Source organism: Thalia democratica, chromosome 5 (assembly GCF_965202585.1).
Source record: "Thalia democratica chromosome 5, ktThaDemo2.hap1.1, whole genome shotgun sequence".
In the NCBI taxonomy this organism is placed as follows: Eukaryota; Metazoa; Chordata; class Thaliacea; order Salpida; family Salpidae; genus Thalia; species Thalia democratica.
Window position 1 is genome coordinate 62972702 of NC_139169.1, and position 20678 is coordinate 62993379.

Consider the following 20678-nt stretch of genomic DNA (forward strand, 5'->3'; position numbering starts at 1 on the left):
AAAAGTAAAATATCTAAAACTAAATCAAATAAATAAATAGTAATATTGTTAGAAACATAGAGAACAGAGTTTCTCAAACTTTTTTCCATTTGAAGAAATTAAAAAAGATATGGCCTTCTTCAACAATATTTTTCAAAAACTATCCTAAAATACATCTAAGGACTTTTTTTAGCTCTTCATCATCAACTGCAGAATGTCTAGTGTAGGATTCAAATTATGTCCTTGTCAAGTACCCATACTACACTCATATTCATTATAACAATCTTAAATATTAACACAGATTCTTGCACCTTTTTCACATAAAATTTTTATTTTGATGTTTATTATTTTTTACACCTTCAAATTTTTTTAGTTCATAGGAATCACAAACTTTTATTTAGCTCATTTAGAATGCAAATCCTAATAAAAATATTTTTGAAAAATTTATAGAACGAATCAGGTAGGCCATTTTATCTAGATACCTTATCAACCTGGAATTTTTTAATTTAGATTTAAAAATTCTAGAAAAATAGGAATTTTGATGTACTTATTATGAAAAAAGAATTCTGATTAAAAAAAAACAAAATTTTTTCACTTTATTTATGAAAAGTCATATACATACTATTTAAGAAAGAAAGAAAGAAAATTGTGAACGCTCACAACTATGGTCAATGGACTAGTGTGGAGAAAGACCTTTTGGTTATCAAGCCTCACACCATATATTTTATAACATTTTTTGAGCAGTTTTAATTAAAACCATAATAAAATCTTAAGATCAATAAAAAATTGACATTATTATTAATTAATTGATTTTTTTATTTTTTTCAGAAGTAACTATTTAAATCAACTCAAAAAAAAAAAAATTTAAGAAAAATTGGTGTGTTCTCTTTTTTATACCCATTTTTGCTAATATTGACTATGCACTTAAAAAATGCAACATAAAATTCCATTATAACATAAAAAGGGAGAAGTGGTAATAATTCTGTGAAAAAGAACTATTTAATACATTTATTTCACAGCATTTAAATTAATTGTTAAAATTTTTAACTAATATTCTATAATTTATTCTGTTTTAACAGCTTGTTAATATTTAGCAGAAGATATATTTATGTTTTTAATAAAAAAAACTTATTCTACTAAAATTAGCAGTGTTGCCAAAAAATCTAGAATCCTAGAAAAATCACTAAAAACCTTTAATTTTAAACAATTTTTACATTTAGAGGGATGAAATTTTAATAAGATAAAAATTGTCATGTTCTATAACTTTTTTCTGTATAATTATAATTTTATTTATTTTAAACCACACTTAAAGTAGCATTATAGTATCCTTTCTATACTGTAGTAAGATTATAATGTAGTGTACAACTATACTAAAAACCATAGTTAAATTTATATTCAACTTATACTAAATGCTGATATTAAATAATACTTAGGGCTCCTCTATATAAAACTAGGCTTGACATTGAATGAACATATTATATTAAAAAACAGTTGCAAAAACTAACAAACATATAAAGAAAACCAACTTAAGAAATTACTTTAAATGTATTCAAAACTTTAACACTTTAAATTCTTAGAGAAACATACAGAATTAAAAAAATATTATAACTAACTACTTAAAATTTAAATCAAGAACTACTTATAAGAAATAAAAAAGAACTTTACAGTAGACAACAAAAAGTGCAAATGTCTACATGTTAGCAGCAGCAAGGTGGACTAGAATGCACCCACTACTCTCTGTGGCTAGTTTATATAGCAGGGGTTGGCAAACTGTGGCCCGCGGGCCACATTAAAAATTTTGTTCAACTAGTTTAATATACTAATATTCTTGAAAACACAAAAATAAAATTTTAGTGTTATAATTAAAGGATATTCTATCGCCTAATTTTTTTGTTCAAAAAAATTGTCTCTAATTATGTTTTTTAAAGCACATAAAAAATTGTTTCTTTTTGACCTGCCGACCCCTGTTGTATAGCAATGTTCACAACTTTATTCAACATTACATCAGGAATTTATTATATGCTCTTTGTATTCTCCCTATGTTAACTGTAACAAAATTACATCAGTATTTTAATAGGTTTCTTTCAAGAATTTCATCTTAGACACAAAACGGTTTTAAATACAATTTTATGTACAGTTACATTCTTATACTATTTAAGACAGTTTTTACCTTAAATTTATTTTTTTACTAAACATTTAAAAAAAAACTTGTACTTTCAAAAGCCTTGAAGAATTTTAGAAAAACTTTTATAAAATTTAAAAAACCCTAAATTAGTGACATACTGAATCTACAGGATCTTTTCAGTAACTTTACATTAATTAAAACAATTTAACAATCTGAAATTTAACTTTTACTAAGACAAGAAAAACTAATAAAAAAAACCTATAAGAAACATTACTTGTAAAATGAAATTTATTTTTTTTTTAAATTTTATGTGTTGTTAAATTCATAACTAACATTAACAAATGTAAAAGCTAATAAAGATAAAATTACTATTAATAAAAGTGTCATTGAACTTAAGATTTACAATCTAGCTAGATATATATTTAAATAAATAGTGAATTTTGTATTCATTTATGGAAGCTATTAAGCTGGAGTCATGGAAAAACATGACACTGTTTGTACTTTTTGAAAAAATTCTGGAACTGTCATGAATTTTGAACAAAAATCATAGTAAAAGCTCAAATTTTGAAAAGTCTTTCTTAAAAATTACTTCAGCGTAAAAATATATTTATTTAATATTTTATTCATTATTGCATTTTTTGTTAAGTTTTGAGTACTAAATAAACTGCAAAAATTGAACAGAAAAAATAATTTCCAAGTAAAAAATGTTCTAAGGCTTATAATTTTTTTTGGCTTTAACTGGACATTGTTACAGAAGTTAAATACAAATTTAATTAATTTTATATACTATATTTTTTTAGTTAATGAAAATAATACGTCTAAATGTTTTGAAAACCAGTCTTCTTGATATTGTATAATATCATAAATTGTTGATAACAGTGATTGTTATTAACATACAAAACTGCTGATGTTGTATACTTATAGGTTACAACTCTACAAAAAAAGTTTAATTACAGTAACTAACTGTTTATACAAGTTAATATGTTCTTATTTTAATACCCAATTCTTCTTTTAGACATCTAATTTTATTTTTGTTTTAATTATTGTCAATGTTAAAATATGACTTTTATTATATAATCTTGACTTTTATTATATAATCTTGAAAATATTTTTATTCTTTTGTTTATAGAAAAAGCACTATTAAGGGGGGAGGGGGGTCAAACACCCTTTTTTTTTGAAATTTGATCTTATTTTATATAGTTTTTATTTAGCCACAAGATGCTTTTTACAGTTTTTAAAAATTCAAAATAATTTTTGAGATATAGCTGGTCTAAGCTGGAGGCATCAATAGGATCCTGATGGAAGCCGCAAACTAAAACCACAAATAACTAGAAATAACTAAAAATCTATCTCCTCCTACTTTTTTTTTTCAGATAACTACCTCAATTTTTTAGAAAATGTTTCTTGCAATATTTAGAAAATTCTGTTGGAACAATATATAAAAAAATTAGAAAATAAAAACTTTATAACAGAAAAACAAAAAAAATACAGTTTTGTTTCTTTATTTTTTATATAAAATTTTAATTTTTTAATTTTTTTTTAAATTTTTAAATTTAAATTTTGACGTTTTTTTTTATTAAATTATCTTTTTATTTTAAGTTTTTATTATTCTTTTTTTTTTTTACTTGTTTTTACCCTAGTGCAAAAATGACCCTTTGTGTAAAAGTATCCTTTTGTGCTTATTTACCCTTCATAAAAATATTTTATTGTAAATATTTACCCATCCCTATTAATTTTAACCACCAGTTAGATCAGGGCTTACCATGTGGCCCCCTTGGGGGCCATGAGGAGCAAAAGGGTCAAAGGGAGGACCATAATTTAAAATTTACACTAGATATTCTGGATTTGATGATGAAGAGCAAAAAAAAATCTTGGGTGATATTAATAGTTTTTTGAGTAATTTTGTTAAAGGGGGCCATAGCTTTTTTAATTTCTGTTCTGGGGGTCCTGTGTTAAATGGATTTCAAAAGTTACTTTTAAGAATAGAAGACTGCAGCCAACACCATAAGTAAAAACTGTATTTTTTTGGTTGTAAGCTCTTCTCATGGACTTATAAATGACTACTGAACACTGTGAGCTCTAAATGTTTTCAGAAGTTCCAATAGTTAATAGTTTAAAAAAAAAAAACAAATCTTGCTTAAATGAAGTGATAGATATTTGTGCAGAAATGTTATATAACCTTGAAAATCCGACTCTGAAAAGAAGTAATTTTGTTCGACTAATGAGACTCGCAACAGAAGAAGTTGAATTCAGTTTTAATAATATATTATACCGAGAAATTGATGGTATTGCCATGGGTTCCCCATTAGGACCTACATTGGCAAACATATTTATGGGCTATCTTGAATACAAAGTTCTACCAGAATTTGATTCAAATTGTAAGTACATGAGATACGTGGATGATTGTTTTGTTATCAGTGATAGTGTAAAAGTTAGTAATTTATTGTTTGAGAGGTTGAACTCTTTGCATAGTGCTATTAAATTTACAAAAGAAAATGAAGAAAATGATCAAATATCATTTTTAGATGTTTTAATCAAAAGAAAGGATAATAATTTCATAACGTCTATTTTCAGAAAACCATTTACTGGTCAATACCTTAATTTTCAATCATATTGCAGTAAAAGAAGAAAAATTGGTTTGATTAAAACCCTATTTCATAGAGCAAATAAAATATGTTCGCCAGAAGTATTTCAGAATGAACTTAAGGTTATAAAAGAATTACTAATAAAGAACGGATACCCTAATCCGTTGATTGATAAGGTATTCAAAACTGAATTGAAAAGACTAAAGTACACAAAACCTTATGGACCAGAGAAATGTCCTGTTCTATTAATTTTGCCCTATGTGGGTGAAAAATCAAAACAAGTTGAAAGAGATATCAAGAATATGACAGAAAAAGTTTACCATGCTTCTAAACCTAGAGTAATTTTTACATCTGCTGCTATCCTAAATCCTAGAGGTAAAGATCTAATACCCTACAAACACAAAAGTTGCGTGGTATACACGTATAAATGCTGTTGCGCAAACAGCTATATAGGACAAACATCTAGGCATTTAGAAACAAGAATAAAAGAGCACGTACCTAAGTGCGTGAAAGACCATATCAAAAATCAACCGAAGAAAATGAGTATTGCAACCTTAAACGCAACAAAAAGATCATCAATTTCAGAGCACTTAGTAAAAAATCCTAAATGTGGTAATAATTACAGTGAGACAAAGTTCAAAGTTTTAAGAAGTTGCACGAACATTTTTGATTTAATTAAAATAGAAGCTATTTATATTCACTTAGACAAGCCAGAATTATGCAAACAAAGAGAGTTTGATTACTCATTATCCTTGTTTAAATTAGACTAATTTTGTTTTGTTTTAAATGTTACAGTTAATTATGTTTTCCTTGTTGTTTTTAATTTTTTGTTATAGTTTAGGGTTTTTTTTTACTAATTGATTGATAATTTCTCATATAATTAAAAAGGCTATATAAGTTAAAATTTGTTTTACCTTGTTACAATTGTAATCACACTGAAGAAAATTGTTGAAATATATTTGTGTTGTTGAAAAAGACTTGTTTTATGTATAAAAAGTTAAAATTAGCAGACATATGTTTAAAATTTTAAAAATCTTGCTGTGTCATTTTTCAAATTGTTGAGAGTCTTTGCTCTGTCAATATTTTTGCTTTTTGACAGGTCTGAGGTATTATTTCTTTAATATCTGTTGGTAAGAAGTTTGAGATAGTTTCTGATGAACATTTCCATTGAGGTCACACTCACATACTATATCTAGCCATGTGCCTTGCAGATCTCTTAAGGTTTCTCCTTACCTCCTTCATGGACAGCTTTAATCATATTCTTTGAACAAGGAGAGCCTACTCTTGCAATGACAGTATTTAAGTGTATTTACCTTATTTATTTTCATAACATGGTAACATGTAGTTTCAACAACTTTCAAGAACTTCTAGTTTCTAAATTTGTCCTATCTGACCAACAAAGCTGAACTATTTCCTCGTTTATGCTTATTAAAGAAGTTACAAAAATGCTATTTTAAAAGCTCTCTGAAAATATCAAAAGAAATATTTATTTTGAAAGCCAAAAAAAATTAATTATTTTTTTTGTTAACTTGAAATTATTCCTAGGTATTTTGCTTCACCTTGTCAGTATGTTTTAGATATAAAAAGAAACAAAGTTGTATTATTAATGTTAAAAGATACAACAGTTTTGCTCACGTACTCAAAAAACTATTTTAATTTAATCAACCTTAAATAATTATAATAAAAAACACAAAACAATCTAATGTACTTGTACATTTGCATTAATACATTTTTGTAGTTGCAATGTGTTTGCTTTTAAAAAAGAAAGTTTAATTGTTTTGAAAAACTGTCAGCTATATCAAAAAATAGATTTTTTGTTCTTAAAGATTATTAATAGAAATTTTTTTGTATGTAAATATTTAATTTAATTCTTTGGAAGTTTTTTTTTTAGAGCTTTAAAGTAGATTGTTTAATTAAGATATATCAAACAATGTTTTTAAAAGCTTTTGTTGTTTTTGAAAGACATTATATATGAAAAAAAAAGATTCTTTAAAAGAGTTCTATTTGAAAAATCTGTCTTTTTATCGATTATGTCTTACTAAATGGCAAAAGCTTTGAATAACATTGTTTGGTTTATTTCAGGCACCAAACTAGTTATTTATTTTATACATTTTTAAGCAATTGTTTTCAAACCTTTCAGTCTAATCTTCTAATAAATAAAAATTTTGATGGAAGAAACTTTATAACTTTAAGGATTTTTTTTATAAAACAAACAAAGTAACTTTTTTTTTTCACTCATAACTTTTTTACTCTTCAGTTTAAAAATATGATTAGACTAACTTTTTAAAATATTAAAAGAAACGTTTCCAAAAAAATAAGGGTATCTAGCTCAAAAAAAGGTAGATAGATTTTTAATAAACTTTAGAATTTTTTCTGTAAAAAAATATCAAAATTGATCTTTGGTCTAATAACTATTATAGTGAACTTAACTTTTAAAATACTTATTTTCAAACTTTTTAATAGTTGATGGAGTTTAGTGATTATATTACTACAAATTGTACTTTTTAGGTCTGTTAATTTTCTTGCGCTAAAAAATATTTTTTCTGAAAAATATTTCAGGTTTAAACCTTATTTCAATGTCTGTTATAATATAAGCCTATATAAGATATGAGTTGAGAAGCTCATGTTAGTTTGATATAAAACAAGCTTGTCTAATTTTGTAAAGCTTACATTGTCATAGAGTTTTGAATATAAAACAACATATCCAATTATTAACAAAGCTTACTTGAACAAAATTGTTTTTCTATTTTAGTAAGTTTTTTCTAGCTAAAATTGGAGTAGAGCTGTGCTAAGCTAGATACATTTTTATTTTAATTGGAGCAGATTTTTTCTCTTTAGCTAAGTTATCAACCTTAATTTGAATGACAGTAACTTATTGTGTTTTTGGAAATATAAAGCTTACAGTGAACTCGTTTACTTTTAAGTTTTGTTATTCTTTTTTTATTTATTAAATGGTTCTGACATATTAAATTTTTGAAGGAAAAAAAATCAGGTAAGTTTTAATAACTAGAACTAAATAAGTTTATATGTACATTTAAAAACACATTTAAATTAAACAAATAGAATTATAAATATATTTAAAAACTTCTTTTTTAATAATATCTAAAGAAAATTGTTGCTAATAAATTGAAATTTTTTAGTTGATCATTCTCCTTGTATTACGTCAAGAACTCTTATTGTTATCTATAAAGTAAAATGTTCACAAAAAAATTGTTGACAAAAAAAAGTAAAACATATTTTAGATAGACATTATGTAAATTCTAGTTTTTGAATTAAAAAAATGTTTTTTTTCAAAAGAAAAATTGCTAACAGCTACCAATTGTTTATATAGTGCTGTATAAGTTATTAAATAAGTTAAATTTATTGGTGTTGACTAGTTTTATAATACGTTAATAAAAAAGTATAAACATATTAGTTAATTTTTTTTATCAATTAAGTTTTCAATATTGTATATATATCCATTTTAAAGCAATACAAAAATACAAAGAATGTATTGTCTGTTGTGTACAATTGATTTTTAACCTAGTTCTTCTTAAAACAGTTACATACAAGTTTTTTTTTTAATTTGAAGTGAAGTCAATAAGTTTACAATTTATATGTTTATATCATGTTTTACCTATACCGTTTAGATTATTTTTAAGAGGATAGTAGGAAGTTTAACTTAAATAACCACTAACTCCTAATTAAATTTTTTAGTATGAATTATAATCCAGTTTTTATTGAGTATAAAGTTTCCAATAAAAACCTATGGACTAAAAAAATTTGATTGCCAAATTTCATGAAAACTTCAAATTTTACTAAAAATCTATCTTTTTCTTCTGAGCTAAAGCAAATTTTTAGGAAGCGTTCTTAGCAATATTTTAAAAAATATAGTCCAAACAAAAAAAAATATAAGTATTATGACCAAAAATAAGAAGTCTATTATATAAATAAATTATAGTCAACGTAATATATTATTATTCAAAATAAGTTTAAAATTCCAAAATCTATAGACAGGGTTGCCACTTAACCTGGAATCCCGCAAAAACCTTAAAATACTTAGAATTTGACAATTTAGGCAAGAAAAACTTGAAAAACCTGGATTTTTAACAATTTTCATGTGTTTAATAGTAAAATTTTGATTTGACTCAAAAAATCTATCATATAGATAAAAAAAGTTTGTCATCATCAAAAAATTTTTTATTAAAAAGCATATTTTAAGTAGCTTTACAGTTCTTTTCAATGTTTTATACTATTTAACACAGTTTCTTACCTTTAATTTAACTCTAAACTATAAATAGACCCAAAAATGTGTACTTTTAAAAACCTGGAAGAAATTTGGAAAATCTGGAAAAAAATTAAGAAAACAAGTGGCAACCCTGCATAGACATATATTTAAAAGTTCTTTATAAAATTTGGACTGAGCAATTAAAAAAATAGCTCAAAACTGTAGGATAAGGTTTGATCATACCAATTGGATCATCAGACCAAAAACCTTTGGTAGACTGAGACCAGTTTTGTCATTTTAAGACTCATCGATCAGATTGATGAGTTTAAAAGGACAGAACCAGTCTCAGTCCACCAAAGGTTTTTTGTCTGAGGATCAAATTGGTAGTAGTGTTAAGTATGAAATTTAAAAAATTGTCTCCCCTATGCCCTGAATGGTTTTAATGTACTTGTTTTAATAATTGTAATATAACTTTTTATAAATGCGCTTTGAATAAAAATATTTGTTGTGCACAAGTTTATTCTTTGGTGATCAACTATACAAATATTTTGCAAATAAGTGTTTAATTGTTTTTTTTTATTAATATGTAATCAATTTATACAGCAAGTATTTTAGTTAAGTAAACCTTTTACCATTATATTATTTTGCTGTTTAAGTCATAACATTTAAAAGATAATTTATTAGCTTATTTTCTGTGCTCATTTAAATAAACTTGATTTTTAGCTTTAAAGTGAGTAAAAATTTCATAGTATAAAGAAATTTTATCAGATTGTAATTTAATTTAAAGATGTTTAACAAATTAATTTCTATAAATAACTACTGAGTGTCATAATGTAATTGTATTTTACAAAAGTTTCTATATGTAAACCAAGTTTATTACAAAAAAAAAATATAATTTTAAAAGCATGTTATAAATAATATAAACAGATAATAGTTTTATCTCAAAATTTAAACTTGAAAACTATAATTCAGGTTTTAATAAGTAGGATCATTATAATTAAAAATGTTAAGTAGGCTCTCACTTCTGACAAGGGTCACCAGAGTCAAGCCAAACTCAATCGCAGCATTACAAAAATGCAACTATGCTAAGAAAGCAGGTGATCAACACAATATACCGTACAAAAGTCAGATAATGAAGGTTAGTAGCAGCAGTTGTAGTACATAGTATGTAGCAAGTAAATGAAAACACTGATGGAATGTTTTTAATAAATTTGTATTAGCAATAAACAGGCCATAGGGGGTGAGCATCAAATCTGAGCTTAAGAAAAAAAAAAGTTGTTACTCAGTAAATTGAGCATTATTTTATAGTCAACACAATTGTTCAAATAATATATCTAAACTAAACAATGGGAATAAAATAGTAAAATAACATACATTTTTGTTCAATGTATTTATGTAGAAGTACATTGTTGTTCAAAAGTGTTATATGTAAAATTAGCTCTTCCTTTAGTTAATGCCGTTAGATTGTTTGGTTATATTTTTAATCTCAGTATCACGTTTTTACAAAAAATACTTTTTAATGATTTTTAAAGATTTTGAATTCATATTTTCATTCATTAGAGCATATTATTTTTAATTTGAACAAATACTTTTAGGCTGAAAGATGGAAAAGACAGTGGTTGATTGGACTCAAGAGGAAAGCAGAGATAGAGGGGAAGCCTGACCCTGTGCCAAGGAGGTTGCTTGGCAACTGGGATGAGAATGCGGAAAGAAGCTGCTTCCAAGCGAGGTTGGGCATAAATTTGGAAAATGAACTTTTAGAAGCTGTTTTCAGAGCAACCAACTCAGAGGATTCACAGAAGTATTCTCATGAGGATCTTGTGCAAGCAGGTGTTGATTTTTCATCAAAGCTTATCGAAAGCTGGCTATCTGCCACTTACAAAAGAGCACCTCTAGACTGTCTTGAAAAACTTGCTGAATTTTTACTGGGAGATGAAAACATAACACATGTTGCTTCACACCTTGGGTATGATGATCTGGTGTTTGCTGAAGAATGCCCCACATCAGCTGCAGTACTTTCAAACTGTTTCAGAGCGAGCATTGGCGCAGTCTCAATTGACAACCCTGAAAAGGCAGCTTACATTATGTTAGACCACGTTGTTCCACAGTTGGTAGGTAAGGATATTCTCCACGACATCTGGCAGCCTTACGACCCAATGAGAATGTTGAATGATATTTTAAAAGAGCACAGCAAAGGTGAGGTTGAAGCGAGGTTGGTCTCACAGACTGGAGTCAACACTGTCCTTCCAACGTTCCAAGTGGCGCTCTTTTCAGGTGAGAAATATTTGTCCCAGTCAGTGGCAGAGTCGATTGTTCTTGCTGAAGAAGATGCTGCCAAGATTGCATTGAGAGAAATTTTTGATATTGGAGAAAACAAGGCGTTTAAAGTTGGCATCAATGCTGATGAAAGTTTCGTTAGTCAGCTTTTGCTGGGTGTTGATGGAGGTAGTGCTAAACTTTCTGCCTCTCAATAGTTTCTTTATAGACAATTTTTCGTAGACCAATTGAACTTAGTACGTTAGGATTTTGTTTGCATTTGATTGATTTTGTAATATAGTAACTAGTTTTGATTTCTCTGTTTTACAATTAACTTTTGCATATTAATTATTTTCTAGCTATGTAAAAAATAGCGTTATTATCAAGCTATGTAAAGTTAATTTATAGCAAAATATTTCATTTATTGCTATAATTAATTTTTAAATTTTCCAAATAAATTAAGCTTTTACTTTAAAACAATTTACAAAAAAAAAATTCATACTAAAGTAATTAGTTATTTTTTACTTTTTTTTTTGTTATTATAAACACAGATTTAATGAAGCTATTAGTCCACATCTTTTTTTGTTAAAATGTTTGTTACTTTGTAATAACATAGTATCTTAACAATACAATCGACAGTAATAAAACTTTGCTTCTAGGTAAAAAGATAATAATGTTTTAATATTAAGTGTATACAAAATAGCATTTATAGTTTTGAAAATTCATGTGTTTTATAAACACTTTGTTTTTGTACTAATTTAGATGTATATTCATAGAAACACCAGCTTTTATTATTTCGTCAAACTTTCAGCTTTTTATAATCAATCACACTGAAATGCAACCATGTAGAGTTAGCATTGACCCCCTTCCAGCCAATAACCCCACTTTTACCGCCGAAACTTCACGCTCCAACGAGTTTGCATCTCACCTTAATCTGCGCCCGCTCAACAAGAACGACATCGACCAGCTGAAGTCGCTGTGCTACGACTGCTTCCCGATCAGCTACCCCGAATGCTGGTACGAGTCCACGACGTCGGACCCCAAGTTCACAACTTTTGCGGCGTGCCTGCCGGGGACGGACCGGATCGTTGCCGTGCTGGTGGCGGAGCACAAGCTGGTGGAAGGTTGCAACGTGGAGGACAGGAAGGTTTTGCTTGACAACAACGACGAAAAGTTTCCGCCAGAATCCACCTATGTTACGTATATACTGAGGTAAACTTACTCAAATTTGGTGTAAATTTCAAACTTTAATAGAGTTGATCACTACTTTATTATTTTTCTGTTTTAATGGTGTCTTGAATAGTTTGTACCAGTTACAAAAAGGCCCCAATTAATTATTTTTCACATTAGTTAAAATCGTAATTAAATAAGGGGCTAAGTAAGTAGCATACTTAAACAAAGGAAGCTGTAATTCTATTTTCACCTATTTGACATTTAATTAATGTAAAATTTTGTTTAATAAGCTGACTATTAGTTTTGCGTAGATGTAGTTTAATCACTAATTGTATTAAAACAATTTTTTTAGCTTTTTTTTTGCTTTATACATACATTTTAAAAGTATAAACTTGAAAATTAATTATACTTTTTGCTTTTAGGTTACTTACTTTATTTAAACTAAATTTTAAACTAAGATTAAGAAACTAAACCCAAAAACATACTAAATAACTTTCTTAATTTATATCAAAGTTTTTTTTTAACAATTTAACAATGTTATTTTAAATTTTTAAGTAAGTGAAAAACAATAACAAAATAAAATTTTATAAAAATTTTAATATATTGATAGTTTTTTTTTAAAGTGTTTTTAACTAAACTAAAATTTCAAGTTAAAAATTTAAGCACATACATATTTTTTGATCAAGTATATATAGTTAGTAATAAGTACAATTTGAAGACTAGATGAGTTTAGTTTGGTCAAATATATAAAAAATCAGTCAAAGTTGACTTTAAAAAAATCTTATTTTAATATATTGTTATGTTTTAATTTTTTGAGGTTTCATTGCATTTACTGATTTTTACCTAAAAATAAGCTATACATTTTTTTGAGATTCTATAAATTTGAGTAAAATAAATACTGATTCATTAAATTTAAACATGGAAGGTTCACATTTTAGGCTATTAAAATCTTTTGTTTTCTTATTACTATATTGTATAATATATTGCATTACCTTTCAATAATAAGTATATGTTTCAATAGCTTACACACTTGATATACATTTAAACCTTGTTTGTTTTTTATAATTTAATAGCATTTGTTTTTCATAAAATGAACTTTGAATATTTTAGTTGCAGAAAACTTTTATAACATACTATTATTTTAAATGCCTCAAAAACTTGCAGCTAAGTAAAACACTTTTTGCAAGCATAGTTGATTGAAATACAAAAATTAAACTTCAAAACTTAGTTTTAAATATAAAAGCTTTTTTTTAAATCAATGTGATAACAAACTATGTAATGAAATTTTCTAAGACTGTTACTGTGTTTCTAAGACATTATACAGAAACTTAATACAAATTCAGTTAACTTAGACAGATTATTAATCCTAAAAGTTTATTTTTGAAATTCTCTTAATGCACTTCAATAACAGTTTAATAAAGAACTTTGTTTAGTTTTTTTTATTTAAATTTGTTTGTTATATTATAAATTTGGTAACCAGGGGCAAGTTTAGGCTTTTTTTGAGTATCAAAGTAATTTACTCTAAAATGATTGAGCAACTGCTTTAAGGCATGTTTTATAAAAATCGACTTCAACAAACCCAATACCTAACATTAATATATGATTTGTGCAGTAGTTTCTTTTTGTGTACTAGAAGTAGAACTATTTTTGCTAACCTAGCTGTTAAACTAGATCATAATTTTTCGAACTCATTTTTACAATCGTTAACTTGGCATAAATTTAAAAACTCATATTGCCTCTTTCATTAGATATCGCCCCTTTACTAGTTGTTGAACCCCGATATACAAAGTCACCTTCAAAGGGGCGGTATTGCTCACTTTAATAAACCCTGAACTAGACCCAACTTAACAAAAGCAAGATGCTTGAATAGAAATCAAACTATTTTTATATTTGATAAGTAGTTTGTTTATAGTTTATTAGTTCATTTTCATGTTTGACTTTTTTTGTTTTGAGTTGTTTTTTTATTTTGTACTACTATAACTAACTTGAGTCACAAACTCCAAAGAAAATAAATTTCCCAAGGATGTAGTAACTTGATATTTTAAATGGTGTAGGAAGTGAATATATGAGAATGCTGTAAATAAATCAACAAAACATATACTAAAAGATCAAGTTTCAAATTATTTTTCAGATAATAACTTAGCTTTTTACTTGTAGCTAATATTTAGCTTGGTTATAAGTAGTGAGTACAGCATAAGAGAATAGAGTTTGTATTTTAAACACATATAATTTTGGTTTCATAAGAATAATTATTTAAAAAATAGCACTTGAAATTTTAAATAAAGTTTTAAAGCAAATAGTAGGTCCAAAATAAAACTTAAGTATTCTTTAAACATTTTATTGTTGTTTTCAAATAAAAAATTCTACTAGTATCTGTAACTTTCATACTTACAGCCTGGGAGTGGCCAGCGAATACAGAAGGAAGGGAATAGCTTCGTTTCTGCTGAACCGCCTCATAAAAGAATGCACGATCAACACTCAAGTTGCAACCACTCAGACAATCATCACCAGATGCGTTTACTTGCACGTGCTCGCCACTAATTACCAGGCAATTAACTTCTACGAGCGTCATGGTTTTCAAAAGTCAGTATTGTTTGTGTTGAAAAAGTTACAATAGTTTAATTTATGTATACATAGCTTCATTCATTTTCGTTAAGCGTTAAACATAAGTAAAAATGCTTGGATTTTTTTTTATATATATTCTCGGAATTATTTATTAAAATACAGATTTAATTCAACTACTTTTTTGTCATAAATATAAAAGTATTTAAAAATCAACTTTTGGTTAAAAGTTGTTTCTTTTCTTTAAAAACATCTTAGTTGAAAAATAACAAACTTTTTCACTGTAAGAATAATAAGAACTAAAATATTTTTAAGAAAATATTTCTCTAACTGCTAGTAATTATTACATGTTTTGAATTAAGAATTAAAGTGCACTAATATTTTTAAACATAATAAGTTCTTTTTTTTTCAACAGAAAAATTGCTTTATTTGAATAAATAAAGCCAGAGTAACTTGTAGTGTTTAGAAAATTAAAATCTGAAAATTGTTTATAATTATTAGCAAATAAGTCTAATCCAGGTCGAATTTGTAAATTTTAAAACTTGTATACATTCTTGAAAAAAAAAAATCATAAATTTGTCAACTTTTAAACATGTATATTATTTAATTGTTTTAGTTCACAAAAAGCTGATAAAAATTATTTGTAAATAAATTTTCAGGATTTCTTCGTATCAGGCCAAATCAGAATACTTTTTTGTGGAATTATTCTTAAAGTGTGAGAATTTATCAGTAAAAATGCTTAAAAACTTCCAACTTCATAATAGAAATTTGAGACTTTTTTTAAGTAGATAATTAAATTTTTGTTTATTTTTAATTAAACATTTAAATTTAAGGGATTATTCGTAAACAAGATTTATTTATCAGTGACTGGGGTGTATCATAAAGTGAGTCTGTCAGTGTTGCTGTAGTTAAAGTAAGTTTCAAAATTTAAAGATTGAGTGAGCGAGCACTCTAAAAGTTAAATATTAAATATTACAGTGGTTGCATTACAATTCAAGTTCCTACACATCATAACCTCGAGGTATTTTCCAGGGTCCATATCTAGTTAAATAATTTGAAATTAAAAAAGTAAAAATATGTACAAAAAACTTATATTATTAATAGACTGCAACCCTTTTACAAATTATAGGCTTTCATCGTTATAAGCCCAACTTAGCAATGACCAATAAGAATGAATGGAAGTGTCAGTTTTAAGCTGTCAGTCTGGAGTTTTTGTAAATAAACTACCTAACCTTTGCAAATAACTTGTCATATCATATGACTGCACTGTACAAAAAATCTAGTGCTTAATGATATTTTTTCTATAAAAAACATAAACAAATAGGTTTCAATACTTCAATTTTTTACACTAAAGTATTTAATCATGTCTCCGTTCAACAGGCTGTGCCACCTGCGCCATTATTACGTCATAGGGTTGGAAAAAAAAGACGGCTTCTCCTACGCGCTCTACTTGAACGAAGGCGCGCGACCCAGGACCGGCAGGCAGATTGTTGTTCAGGGAATTACCCTTGTTTCGAGGTACGTGGCGTGCAAAGTGGTCATGTTGGTTGTTGGCGCGTACACCAGGGTCAAGAAATTCGTCAGCACGGTCGCTTGAGGTCGCGCGTGAGAGGTACAAGGTTAACAGAAGGTATCTGGAAAGGAATAGTTTAAGTTTTGATTTTTAATTACGTTCTAATCATAGTATTCTTATAAATAGTTAAATATCTCCAAAGCGTAACGTTGAGAACTTTTGCTTTTTTCGTTTCAGGGTATATCTATGAACACTGAACAAATTAATTTTTCAAAAAGGGGTTTCCTAAAGAGAGCTTAGTGCCGCTTTTTGTCCCATGTAATTTTAAGTTAATCTTACGCAGCTTAAACGAGGTTTGTGTCACTATGAAGGGTAGCTTTACTAACTATAGCTTATCGTTTTTATCAAACTTTTTATTTAAAAAGAGTCACAAAATGTATTTACCAGTCAAATGTTGAAAAATTAAGTTAGCTCCTTAAATTTTGTAAGATGTTTTAGGCACATAAGTTTAGTTATTCTATATATATATATGCTGCAAAACACACATAATAAGCTGTCAATCATGGCTTTAATATTTCTATGCATTCTGAAAGTATTAGTATTTTTTGTATTACAAATTAAAGAATGAGGTATTCTGCTGTTTATTTTTTAGAATTGTGTAAATTGATTGCAATATTTTTTAGTAAACAAGCTGTAGAATGTAGTACATATTTTTTGCTTAATTTAGCATAAGTCATGTAGTGTTTTTATGATCGAATGTGATAAGAACTGTATAAAAAAAAAATTACATACTATTGTTATTTTTCTACAAATTTTCCTATTTTTCTTTTCTTAGTGTAAGACACTGCATGTATTTTATAAAAAAAACTTTTAATGAATAATTTCTACCATAATTGAAAGATTTTTATCAGATTAAAGTTAACAATTTATCAATCATATATTTGTTTTTTTTAAAAACTACTTGAAAAGTGTAAAAATATTGGTATAATTAATTTGATGAAGAATCTGAATTATTATTAAGCTTTTTGAAAGTTAGCTAACTATTTTTTATAGTAAACACTGTAATCATGTAGTACAAAATAGTCTTAATTTTTTTATATAAAAATTAAGCAAAATTTGTTTTCTTTCTAAATCGTGATTTTTATTTACTTGTTTTTGCTTATATTTTTTGCGAAAAAAAAAAACACTATTAGTTTTGAATTTTTTTTCACATGTGTTAATATTAAACTCATAAGTAAAAAATATATTATCTAAATACTTATAAAAATCTTAACAAAATGATATAGTTTGTTGTAATTGAAAACTGTATTAAATAATAAATAGTCGGAGATATAGATTATTTCTATGACTAAGTAAAGTATTTTCAAATCATTCTTTATACAAAAAGTTGTCAAATCGTGCTAGTTTCTACTGATTTTTGCAATTCTTTCTCCTGTCTTTTGGAATTAAGGAAAAATGGTAGCAAAATTTCCTTCTGTCAATGAATTAAATTGAATTAAAAAGAGCAACTTTTTTTTCTCTTCCAGCATTTTCAAACTTTTGTCACCTGATTGAAATTAATGATTTATTCGAAAGAAAAATCTGTCCCGTGTTCTGACTTTAAATAAAATGGATTTTATTTTGAAGCATTTTTACAGTTCAGTTTGTAATTTTTATTAAGTATGTTTGATGGTTTTGATGCAAAACGTTCTCCAAACCTAATTAATTATTTATTGAAAAGTAACATACAACTTTCCAAGAATGAGTTTTATAAAAGTTTATTAACAATTACAATCTACAACCTTTGAGTTTTATTCAGACTTCAGTCATTCAAATTAACTTGAAACCCTAAGTTACGTCCAGTTTAATTTTCAATCATGTTAATAAATTTGTTATAACTTATTGTCTGGTATCTCAATTGTTTGTTTTGTGGTTAATACTATTTACATTATAAGTTAAAAAACTTCTTACTTTTAGTTTAATAATTTATGCATGTATTCAATGCTTTTAAAAGTTCCGTTTATATTTTTCAACTAGTGATTTGTTAATTTTTCACCTAACGTTGTTAACTTTGTTTAAAGTTGTCTAAAAAACACAAAAACAAAGCAATTATCAATATAAATTTTAAACCCTCTTTTGTTTTAACAAGTGAATTTCATATTAATTAAATTATTGAATCATTTAATACGAAAAATATTAATGATTTTTTTCGAAACAAATAAAAAAAGAGTAAAACATGCACTTTACAACAAAAAATTAGCAATATTTAAATATTTTACAATTTATGATATTTCCTTTTATGATCATTATAATAATTTTTTCGTCTTAAACTACGATGACCTTTCTCAACATAAATTTTGCATGTGGCTTCGACTTTAGTTTTTTGTTCTGACTATTGAAAAATAAACTTATACTTCAGTGAAATTGTTTGAGTGTTTTAAGTTTTAGTTAATAATTGTTGATACTTTTTACGTTAGCAGAAAATAAATTTTACGTAAAGCAATGTTAACTCATTATAAAGTACATAGTTTAAAGTTTATTTTCGAATAAAGTACTAAATAAACAGAAAAAAAATTATTTATTTTAACTTTCTGCTGTATGCATTTAGACATGAAAAAATTACATAAAATGAAGATAGGAAGATTAACATTATTCGAAACTATTATAAAAAATAATCTTTAATATTTAAAATTATAAATAGAAGTTTAAATAGGCACCACCTAGTATAATAAACTAAACATGTGAAGTTTTCGTAATCTAGAATTTGTGCTCGTTTAAAGTAATTTAAAAATACTTCGAAGTCCTTTTTTGTAGTAAACATTTTGTAACAGAAAATTCAAAAACAAAAAGTTTTTTTTTAAGAAGGTAGGCAACTTTTTATAACAAAAAAAAGGTTCTAAGAATTTTACATACACAAAAATACATGTTGGGCCAACATTGCTCTGAACTTGATAAAGCGGAGTTTTGTATAAATTGAATTATTTTTATAATTTTTTTATTATTAATCTATTCAAGATTACATTAACTGAATTTTTCATACTAAGTAAAAAAAAATTCCTGACTTCAACTACTAGCTTACCAAAGTATTTTTGCATAATGACTTTTTGTACTAAAAAGCAGGGTTATTTTAAACATGAAATTAAAAATTTAAATAAATAACTTAAAATTTCTGTGTTTTAACAGCTTGTAAATATTTATTGATTTTAAACGTAAAGTTTTTATAAGTAAAAATAACTTTTTTTTTAATAAAACTAATCAATGACATTAAAAAATAAGTCATTAAGAGTATTTCTTGTGTATACGTAAACTAAAATATTTTTAAAAAGTTCTGCATATAAATAAAATAGTATTTCTAAATGTCTATATTACTTAATTAAAGTGTACTAAACCGGTTAATTAAAAAAATATGACTTAATCCTCCGACAAGTATTTTAATCTTCGAAGCTTAAAGACATTAGTTTAATTTTTTTATTGCTTAAATAGTTAAAACAAGCCTTTTTAAATATTTATTGAGCAAAAATTTATACAAATTTTAAAAAACTATGAGAAAAAGTAAGTTAAATAGTTAAAATACTTAAAAACTTAAAGTTAAAATAGAACTTTAAAACTTTTTATTTATTTTGTTGATATTATATTTTAAATAAATTTAAATTTCATTTAAACTAAAACCCTCCAAATCGGCTCACACCAACTGGTATGACTTCTGTCAGAATTTTTTTTTTTTGGTTTGAATTTACATTAAAGTCTTAGATTAGAGGTTTTAAATAAACGAAAGTTGAGAGCGATTTTAATTGTATTGAAACAACCTGAAGAAAATTTTATGGTTAGCTTTATAATAAGAAATAACATAAAGTCATGGTACAGAGTGGTAGTCTTATGTTATTGACAGCCATAGTTGCAATGACTTTTGAAATTAAGTGTTGTGCGTCTAGTCTTGACCTTTTAATAAAAAAAACTTTTTTAACTGTTATATTCGAAATAGCTTTATTTGTAATGATGCTGTAAAACAATGTTCACGTTAGGCCAAGCAACTGACACACGCATGAGCAGTGATTACAGTTAGGATCAGTAAGAGCTTGATTGTCATCAGACAAATAAAAGTTTTCTATGAAGCAAATACGTATCTGAGTTTTGACTGAATATAACGATCTCAGTATGATAACTTTTCTGTGAATAAGTGAGATCGTAAGCAAAGCTCAAGACTTTGTTGAATGGTGAAAATAAATCATTGATTTACCATTGGGTATAAGCTTTTTACAAAAATTCCAAAGGTTTTGTAATGCTAATACAAGGTTGGTT

At 26.1% G+C, this 20678-nt stretch overlaps 2 protein-coding genes across 2 annotated transcripts; both read left to right on the forward strand.

Annotated features, from left to right (window-relative positions):
* The first annotated feature begins 9873 nt into the window (after positions 1 to 9873).
* Positions 9874 to 11842, forward strand: LOC145836033 (large ribosomal subunit protein mL44-like). Its single transcript, XM_082943822.1, has 2 exons — positions 9874 to 10034; positions 10492 to 11842. Exons 1-2 carry the CDS (start codon positions 9900 to 9902, stop codon positions 11368 to 11370), a joined length of 1014 nt encoding a protein of 337 aa, XP_082799948.1. The 5' UTR covers positions 9874 to 9899; the 3' UTR covers positions 11371 to 11842.
* A 128-nt stretch (positions 11843 to 11970) lies between these two features.
* LOC145836089 (N-alpha-acetyltransferase 60-like) lies at positions 11971 to 17283 on the forward strand. The gene is made up of 3 exons (XM_082943890.1): positions 11971 to 12364; positions 14720 to 14908; positions 16268 to 17283. Exons 1-3 carry the CDS (start codon positions 11988 to 11990, stop codon positions 16482 to 16484), a joined length of 783 nt encoding a protein of 260 aa, XP_082800016.1. The 5' UTR covers positions 11971 to 11987; the 3' UTR covers positions 16485 to 17283.
* The last annotated feature ends 3395 nt before the right edge of the window (positions 17284 to 20678 follow it).